The sequence below is a fragment of the Monopterus albus genome, unplaced genomic scaffold, assembly GCF_001952655.1.
Source record: "Monopterus albus unplaced genomic scaffold, M_albus_1.0 scaffold127.1, whole genome shotgun sequence".
Taxonomy (NCBI): Eukaryota; Metazoa; Chordata; class Actinopteri; order Synbranchiformes; family Synbranchidae; genus Monopterus; species Monopterus albus.
In genome coordinates, this window is record NW_018128007.1 from 3,207,052 (window position 1) to 3,216,869 (window position 9,818).

Sequence of the window (9,818 nt, forward strand, 5' to 3'; positions counted from 1 at the left end):
TTTGTAGAATGCTGTCATATACAAAAGCAATGCAAAAAGCTTTACATAGAGAATTTAAAACTGAAAACAAGCAATACTAAAGTTATTTATAAGACATTTGACAAATTCAGAGCGCATATAAATTGTTTTTCTAAAGTGATGATAATTCTAATGGTGACAGAGTTTTCGTTTAAATTTGAACGCATCGTTTGGCTCATGCGCAATGCGCAAATCCGGACTTATCACGTGTCAAAACAAATGTGATTGTTCCTCTATAAAGTTTGTTTTCTGGATAGTTTGTCACTATCAGCCAACCTTTAGATAAATTGTATAGTTGTAGGCTATTACATTAATTAGGAGCTAACACGTTTCATTGTCGTAAGTAGAGGTAGCACGTTCTCAGGGCCAATGGCGTCCTGTGTAACGGGGTGGATAACTTCATGCTCCAACGTCATTTTATCTGCCACTGCATTGTACTCCTCTTATAGACTCTTTAAGGTAGGTGTCATTCAGTGCAGTGTAGAGGAGTAACATTTAATGTACTAGGATGAACTTTATAACGTTGGTAGACCTGTGTATTTGCCTGTATGCTTTCCGAACTAGGGCGGTAACAAGTGATTAGCATTAGGTTAGCGGTTAATGTGCAGGCAGTTTTTCGAGTTTTTAACTTCAGTCTTTAAATTTGCAGTCGAAGTATTTAGCTTAGAATCATATATGACAAAGAAAACCAGTTAATACTTTTATTCCATTCTTTCTCTTTTTTGTTTGCTTGAAAAAATAACTAAAGTGATTACTCACTTATCAAAATGGTTGCTGGTTATTCTTCTCATGGTCAGCTAAACATCTAATCTTTAAGCTTTATAAGACACACATGGCTGAAGTCTCTTTAAATTTCAATTAGAAGTTGGTTAGGTATAATCAGTAAAAAGCCCATAGCTAAATTTCTGACTGTAATTTTGCTTCTGCATCTACATTCATCTGTCCATACAGGACCACAGGGCTCCTTCAGTGGGCCTATTCATGCTGGGACTCTCTGCAGCGCTTTGCATTTTGCATCCCTCCAGCTCACACCTAACCTCCTTCCAGAGGGAAGCTGAGTGGGCTGGAGAGGTTCTGGCTCCAGCGCTGGTCTCCTTCGACTTTCTGTGGATCAGCCAAGACCACAACACTGCACACATTCTCCTGTGTGGCTCCTGCCTGCTGCTGGGACTGCGTGATTGGCTCTCACCACATGCACTCACAGTCCTGACTCGCTGCGCGGGTCTGTCCTCCCTGTCCTGCTGCCTGACAGTTTGCCTGTTTGCCAGTAATGCTCTAGGGGCCCTAGGTGGTGTGGCCCTCAGTCTGCCACTGCTTTTGTCTCCGCAGGTTGAAACTAACTCTTTTGCTCCACTGATTTCTCAGGCTGCCCCTGACGGACTGATGAAGTGGTTTTTAAAAGGATTCATGGCCGTAGGCTGTTGGGCCTCAACACAGGCCCTTGGAAAGTTTCTGTTGGATGTGACTGACTGACAAATTGATGGCATATAGTAAAATAGGAGAGATCTGTGTGCTTAGACAGATCTGTGCAACTTTATGAACTTGCTGGTGCTACTAAGTGACAAATGTGGTAACATCATATAAAGCATTACATGCTTTTACATATACACTCCCTGACAAAAGTCTTGTCCTATAAGGACATAGTAACCTAAAATGTCATATAACTTTATTTCTAATCATTCAGTTGTCACAGTAAATTGTTAATTTTAATGTCAAGTGCATTCACATTAATAACTGGGTGCAAAATGAAACCATCAAAAAGTGTCCTGATGTTCACAGCTTGGTGAAGCCCATAACATCTGCTCTGGTGTTTGTTTATATCATGGTATGTCTGTTTTTGGAATATGTGTGTTTTTACTGGAATGTACAGTAGCTGATACACCAAGACCATGGCTGAACTCTACACAAACTTAATTTGCACAGAATAAGGCAAAACACTGATTCTATTGAACATCCATGTGCATAATGTACATAATTCACAAATGACAGGCCAGGGGTGGTGTTGTGCATCACTGTAGGGCAACATTAGCCAAATTCAAAATACTGAAAGTGCCTGGGTGATGTTTAACATGTCTGACCTGACTGTCGTGAAGCTGGTGTGTGGGTATTTTAATGTCCTATATGATAATATTAGTGCATTTCTAGCAGGCTGTATATATTATCTACAGTACATGGATCACTGACATCCAGTACACATCTGCTAAAAGCTTCAGTGTTTGCTAAAACATCCAGCTGCCTCAGAGTCTGGGTCCTGTGTGTTCTATAGCCTCAGCAGTATCAGTGCCCTACTCTTACTTTGTCGTGCTCATTTCACACTCAGCACTGCACTTTTTTTTATTACATCCTTAGTTTTAGTGGCTGTAATCTAAACTGAAATGACCTCATCTCTAACTCACCACCACTTAAATGAGGTTGGTGTAATTTTGTTTGTCCACAGTGCTGTCCTTCCTTGATATTGATGTTCTTTACAGTGATTTGTTGTTGACACTGCAGTGTTTCTCAGCTGCCTCAGCAAATTTACTGCAGTCTATGTACAAACATCAGTGGCTTTGTGCCTCTGCGCCTCCCTGTGCCTTGTCGGGCATCAAGGCCACTAGTGTACAGAGATGACTGATCGCCCACATTAATAGTTACCAGTGTACGCACTTCCGTGCAACACTTCCGCCTTAACATCAGTGTTTATGAAGCTCAGAATGTTTGTTTTTGGTGAAATCATCATAAATGTATAAACTGAATTATATGTTTATTATTGAGGTGATAGTTAAAGGTGGTGTACTGGACTACATTATATTTATAGATGTGTCTATTTTTGTCCTGCCTAGCTACATACATAAGAAGGCCAGAATATTAGGAAGAATATTAAGGCAGAAGTGTTGCATTGAGTTGCATACAATTGTACAGGTGTACCTAATAAAGTGGCTGGCCAGTGTATTTTCAACATAATTTATTTGCACATGTGTGACTTTGGAGTGCCATTTATGAGTCCGTTAATTTTTTTGGCCATGTGGAAGTGTCTTTAAAAGGTTACACATTGTAATTTTATGCTTTTATTTACATTATTAATATTAATTTAAGGAAAATAAAGTCAACATATATTAAATACACCGATGTGAATGTTTATGAGAAAGTCACCCAGCTATAAAGCTTTACATTGCATTTGAAACAGCCATTGTCTCACGTTCAACTCTTCAACTGTTGTACTACTAATAGCACTTGCAAACATCTCAGTATTTTGTACATTATGCAGCAGTTTCTGATCCACATGAACACCTGGAACCTGGCACATCTCATCCACTGCTGTCTCAGGCTGTTGGTATCGGTATCAACCCCATCCTGTCACAGTCAGTGTCACTGCAGCGGAACAGGAACGTGCAGTGAGCATGCTCATTGCAGTTTCAGCCTGTAGATGGAGAAAAGTGAAGAGGAGGGGAGAGAACTACACGGGGGCTGTATGCAGTACTCACTGGGATGCTGTTGCAGCTCTGAGAACAAGGACTGCATGGGAAGACTTGTCATTGACAGCACGAATGGAGTGTGAAGGGGGAACACAAATGACTGGAATGATGAATTACCATCACCTAAGACGAGAAGATGTGTGATAAGGTAAAGACTAAAGCATTTTAGCATAGTGGAATGGGGTGACTTAAGATCTTAAAATATTTAGCCTCTGGAGTAGCCATGGTATATTGAGACCAGTTTTACCATCATAAAACCTTTATCATTGAAGCTTGATTCTTACGTCATGGTAAAACAAATAATGATCTGCTTTTCTGCTACATAAAATATTGTGTCCTTTACAGTAACTCTCGGACGGAGCGGAGATGTACGCCTTCTACTCCCTTTTAGTCTACATTTTCTACACTGTCTTTAAGAAGGGGGAGGAGGAAGCCTTGGAGGGGGGGTGCGGAGCTCCCTCAGATGTATGTCTAGACACATTATGTCCAGCCTCAGGGATCCTGTGCCAGGAAAGCATTTCTGCATGCTTCACTGGCTATACCACATGTGTTCTTCATAAAGGATGTACACATAGTTTTTCTTGCATGTAACTATGCATATTTATATATAGATTGTGTAAATATTTTGTGCATGCATTACTGCCTGACCCTTATGTATGATACTGTGTTCAGGAGCCAGGAGCTGTTTCCATGGAAACAGAGAGAAGACAGCGAGATGGCCACGCCCCCAGAGTGGGAAAAAAGGCTTGTGCTCGATCTAGTGAATCAAGTGAGTATACAAACAGCTAGTACAACATAAGGCATGTTGTCTGGTGTAGAAGAATGATATGAATAACTGATTAATTAGTGCATACGTTCCATTAGTCTATTCTGTTGCCATTCAGGCAGTTGCAGTGACAGTGATGAAATGTCTCTGAGTGATGAAGAGGAGGAGGAGGATGGCCCTGATATCCCAGCATACACTCCTCTGGCTGCCTTTTTGTCCTTCAAACAGGATGCTGAGAAGCGACGGGCCTCCCAAGTTAATCTGGACACAACAGGGAAGGTAGAAAAACTGTGCCATCATCTTGACAGAGCTGCTTCCCTGATCATGAGAATTTAAATTCACAGTTCCCCAAATGGGTGTTGTGGAGTGTTACTAAACTTTGTGTGTGTGCTGTCTGTATTGCACAGCTAGCAGAGTCTCCCTTGGTGGCGGTGATGTCCCACTTGCTGAGTTTTCTGGAGCAGTACTCCCACTTTCAGCAGCTACAGCAGCAGGCTGATCAATACCGGGTACAGCTGAAGAGACACCGCGTCCAACACCGCCGCCAGATGAAGGCTCTGCGAGCCTCCTACCGCCAGCGCCTCAGGGACAAGAACAGTGTCATCAGCAGCCTGGAGGAGGCCATCAGTCAGCAGCAGACCCCCAGCCCACTCAGCGAGGGTGAGATGAGACAGGATGAAAGGGATGGGGGAGGATGTAATTGAGGTGTAAGAGCAATGGGTTCATATTTCAAGGCTGTGGGTGTGAGGATGAAAACCTAAGTCAAATAGAGGTTATAGGGCTGTGTTAATAACCACAGGTGAAAAGAGGAGTGGAAAATTACACAAGGGATTAAAGGTTATGATATGAATCTTCAGACTGGATGAGAGCATCTGATGTGTGGAAGAAGATTAATTGGGAAGACAATCAATAAAGAAAGCTACGCTCACATGCTCATCGTAATATGTGCATTGATTATAGTGATTCATGCTCTTGCTCACAAATCAAAATACTGTAATTTTCCATTACTGTGTTAAATGTGACCAGGATGTGAGAAGAGAAGGTCATTCAATGCGAGTATGGGGCGAGGGTGGCACTGTACAGCTTGTTATAGAACAGTACCATCACCGTCAGAAGCAGACTGATTGGATTTGTGTGTTGTCTTAAGTCAAGTTGCCATTAGTGATGTCAGAAGCCAGACTAACACAATACAGATACAGCTGATCTGAAAGATTGCAGTGTTGCTATCTGTTGTATCTCAGACTTGACCAGATGGTTGTTAGACCTCAGAGCAGAAGGGCAGACCAACAAGCCTGACAGTCTTACATCACTTTGCTGTGCATATGTACAGTATATCAACAAGTGCATGACCCTGAAAAACTGTCGACACAGATCAGATTCCTGTCCTCAGGCTGACCGATAGAGATTCAGGTAAATATGTCAGTATGTATGTTAACATGTATGATAACCAAACTGGATTACATGCAATGTTTAGGTGTGTTTAAAAGGACGACCTCATGACTCAAGTTAGTTGCAGGGCAAAGATACATGAGCATGTGGCAAGGATCTTCGGTACTTGGATAGTGACTCTGTGACTCTGTCATGACTAAAACACATCTGTTAGTAGTGTTTTATTCCCAGTAAATACACTTACAAAGTCTGGCACATGCTAGGTGCCACGTGTACTCATGTTGGACTAAAAGTAGCCTGCGGTCCATGTCCCTGTGTTACAAGGCTGTTGACTTTGTTTGTTTACGATAGTGCAATGTGCAGGTCTCAGTGCAGGAGGGCTACTGTACACTATTTCCATTTGGCAGTTTTTTTTAGCTACTACTCGGTGTTTAATCTTTTAGAGTAAATGGCTGGTGCTGCATTCAGTAGTCATTCATCAAGGTGACAAGAAATCTCAAGCTTTCTTTTCTTCTTCTAGATGATAACTCAGATGTTTTTCCTTTCTTGCAAACACATTTCTATCAGCACCCCTGATGTACAGCTGTTGCCTTTCCTTCATGCTTTATTCCCTTTCTGGCACCACCACTTCTCTGCACCATTGTGAAGCAACAAACGTGACATGGCATGTTGAGAAAATGAGATTAAGCCCCTGCACTGAAAATCAGAGGTGACAGAGCCTGATAAATCATTTAGGAGGAGGAAAGGAATTAAAATCCTGTTAGGCATGCTGCTCGGGTTTCCATCTGACACTATAGGAGTCTTATCAGGTTGTTGCCTGTATAACCTTGTTTCTACACTTGATGAGGAGGAGGAGGGGAATGCTGATGATAGTGCCTGTTCTTGTCTTCCAGATGAGTCCAGCAGTGATGTAGGGACACAAGCTGGGGTTCACAGGCTGGTGGAGTCTCTGTATGGCCTGCAGGGTGAGAGGAGTAAACTGAGAGGTGAACTGCGCCTGCTGCACTCGCAGCTGGAGCAAAAGGAGAGAGACCGACACTCTCGCATACAGGCCTTTCAACAACAGGTAGGCAGTTGCATATTAGTTGAATCCATTTTTGAAGAAATTGTTGCATGAAATCCATAAATGATTGAATAATTCTATCCTGTGTAAATTATTTATTACAAACTGTTCATTAATGACTAATTGTCATCAAAAGTGATGGCGGTGTGTAGGCATGCAGCGGCCCGGGGCCCTCGGCTCCATACATAATTTCGTTGTACGTGTCACAATGTTACAATGACAATAAATAAAGCTTCTTCTTCTTCTTCTTAACTTTAATTATTTTATGTCTTAAGTATGAGGGGAGAGAAGGCATCACCAGTTCCTGCTTATGGACACAGAATTATTATGCATGCATACAGTGGACAAAAAGTGAATGATTTTGAATTACCTGGTTTTTCTGCATTATTTGGTCAAAATGTGATCTGCTCTTCAGCTAAGTTACAAGTATAGACAAACACAATGTGTTTAAGCTAATACCACACAAACAGTTATAATCTTTTATGTCTTTCTATTGGGATGAGGTTTTCATGTTGGTATTCCATTTCCCTTTCACACCATACGTTGTGCTGTGAGTTCTCCCCAAAATATTCAGCCTTAGTTTCATGGGTCCACTAAACAGTATTGTGAGGAGGAATTGTCCAAAAACGTCTCCTGAACACTGTCTGGCCTAATCCATAGCTACAGAAAGAGCTGGTTTGACATTATTGCTGCCAAAGGAGTGTCAACCAGTTATTAAATCCAAGGGTTCTCTTACTTTTTTCCATCAGCACTTTAAATGTTTAATGGGTGCCTTCAATACACACATCCATCCATCCATCCATTTTCTTCCGCTTATCCGGGGCCGGGTCGCGGGGGCAGCAGTCTAAGCAAAGATGCCCAGACTTCCCTCTCTCCAGACACTTCCTCCAGCTCCTCCGGGGGAATGCCTTATAATGGTTTATATGGTATTATCTTCACCACATTGTGTTTGTCTCCACTTGTGACTTATGTAGATGACCAGTTAATGCAGAAGGTAATTCCAAATGGTTAACTTACCTTTTCCTGCCAATGTAACTTCATAAATATAGTGTACCTCTCAGATGCTGTTATTGTGCATATACACTCATTATACTCAGAGGTGTTCCTAATATTCTGACCCTCTCATGTATGTAGCTGGGGAGGACAAAAATGTAGAGACACCTCTGAATATAATCTAGTCCAGTATAACACTACCTTTAACTATGACCTCAGTAATAAACATATGATTGAATTTATACATTTATGACAACTTCACAAAAATGGAAACATTTTCAGCTTAAACACAGATGTTAAGGTGGAAGTGTTGCACAATTGTACAGGTGTACCTAATAAAGTGGCCAGTGAGTGGATGTGAATTGGGTTTTAAAACCAACTATGCAATGTGATCTACACTGCCATTTTGTCCAGGTGTTTTCATGCAGAAGAATTAATGTATCTCGAGACATTTACTGGAAAAATAAAGGTTAAATAAAACCAGCATAATTATACAGTTTAACTTCACATTGTGCTATTCATAATAAAACAGGGAGACAAGTGTGTGAATTTTTTCTGACTCAAGCCTGTTTTAGTAAACGTATGTGTTCTAATTCCTTTCACAGATTGATGAGCTCAAGAGCTGCATAGAAGAGCGTGAGGAGGAGCTGGCAAGACTGAGAACAGCCACAGTAAGTGCTGCGAACTACTGATTTAATTATTCATCCAGTCTTTGTCACTTTGCACATCATCAGTCACAGTTTATTCCCACACCCTCTGAATGACATGCCATACTGTAAACGTGCCCAACAATGGTCAACATGTCTTGTATTATATTCCCTCAGGGGGCCACAGACTCAGAGAAGCGGGTGCTTTGTCTGTCAGCAGAGAACGAGAGTCTGAAACAAAGCCTGAGCGTGACCCAAGGCCTCCTGCAGCAGCTGTCAGCCATCCCCTCCCAGTCCAGCGCCATGCTCATCAAGGTGAGACACACAACCACAGCTGAGAGCTCACTGATGTGGTACAAACACTTGTCACTGACTTTGTTTCATATGCTGTCCTAGGAGAATGAGAACCTCCGCTGCAGAGTGCAACAGCTGGAGATCTCCCTACAGCAGCGTGCTGAGCAGCTGTCACAACTGGAGCGACAAACTGAACAAAGTGAGTGGAGGAGAGGAGAGGAGCTGAGGAAACGAGAGGACAGAGTGAAAGAGCTGCAGCTGGAACTGGACAGAGAGAGAAGCAAGGAGCCGGTGGTGAAGGTAATTCCAGTCTGACAGTGGCTTTCAATTGGTCTGAATATTTAGGAACACACCAACTTGAGCAGTACAGGAGGAATAATGGACAAAATAGGATTTGGGGCAAATTAATATTATAGATTACCTCCTGATTTTTTTAACTGATTGTTTTTAGACAAACTTACTCAAATGAGATGTATTTCAAAAATATTTTCCAGTATGTCACACAGACTGTGGAGGTGGAATCACATGCCACGTTAAAACAGCTGACTAAAGCCAGACAGAGGAATGAGCTGCTGTCCGACAAGCTGTCCAATCAAAACGTGCGGTGCAGACAGCTGGAGGAGCAGATCAGGAAGTCTGATGAATACAGCTGTAATCTGCAGCACAAGGTATCTGTAGACAGTAAAACACACACGTAGATTAAGCTGGCTTTAACATGTTGTACTTGGATGATATACAACATACAGTATATGACATGTCTTTTTAAATGTCAACTGTTTTTTTTTATGTTGTTGGGCTGTCTTGGTTGACACGCCTCTGCAACGTCGCATGGCGGTCGGGGACAGTGCCTTTGGACTGGCAGACCGGGGTGGTGGTCCCTCTTTTTAAGAAGGGGGACCGGAGGGTGTGTTCCAACTATAGGGGGATCACACTCCTCAGCCTCCCCGGGAAAGTCTATGCCAGGGTACTGGAGAGGAGAATTCGACCGATAGTCGAACCTCGGATTCAGGAGGAACAATGCGGTTTTCGTCCTGGCCGTGGAACACTGGACCAGCTCTATACCCTCTTCAGAGTGGCAGAGGGTTCATGGGAGTTTGCCCAACCAGTCCACATGTGCTGCGTGGATCTGGAGAAGGCATTCGACCGTGTCCCTCGCAGTGCCCTGTGGGGGGTGCTCCGGGAGTACGGGGTCC

At 42.6% G+C, this 9,818-nt stretch overlaps 2 protein-coding genes across 2 annotated transcripts in view; both read left to right on the forward strand.

Moving 5' to 3' along the window:
• Nucleotides 1–161: 161 nt before the first annotated feature.
• LOC109967351 (uncharacterized) lies at nt 162–2,733 on the forward strand. The gene is made up of 2 exons (XM_020612859.1): nt 162–477; nt 970–2,733. The coding sequence occupies exons 1-2, from the start codon at nt 388–390 to the stop codon at nt 1,489–1,491; spliced, it is 612 nt and encodes a 203-aa protein (XP_020468515.1). The 5' UTR covers nt 162–387; the 3' UTR covers nt 1,492–2,733.
• A 511-nt stretch (nt 2,734–3,244) lies between these two features.
• Nucleotides 3,245–9,818, forward strand: part of LOC109967313 (kinesin-like protein KIFC3) — an 11,517-nt gene continuing 4,943 nt past the window's right edge. The window contains exons 1-10 of the mRNA XM_020612798.1: nt 3,245–3,621; nt 3,819–3,938; nt 4,146–4,242; nt 4,358–4,518; nt 4,647–4,899; nt 6,522–6,694; nt 8,290–8,355; nt 8,509–8,646; nt 8,728–8,925; nt 9,120–9,293. Of these exons, the coding sequence (XP_020468454.1) occupies nt 3,840–3,938; nt 4,146–4,242; nt 4,358–4,518; nt 4,647–4,899; nt 6,522–6,694; nt 8,290–8,355; nt 8,509–8,646; nt 8,728–8,925; nt 9,120–9,293 (1,359 nt within the window). The 5' untranslated portion in view covers nt 3,245–3,621; nt 3,819–3,839. The remainder of the gene's footprint in view (nt 3,622–3,818; nt 3,939–4,145; nt 4,243–4,357; nt 4,519–4,646; nt 4,900–6,521; nt 6,695–8,289; nt 8,356–8,508; nt 8,647–8,727; nt 8,926–9,119; nt 9,294–9,818) is intronic.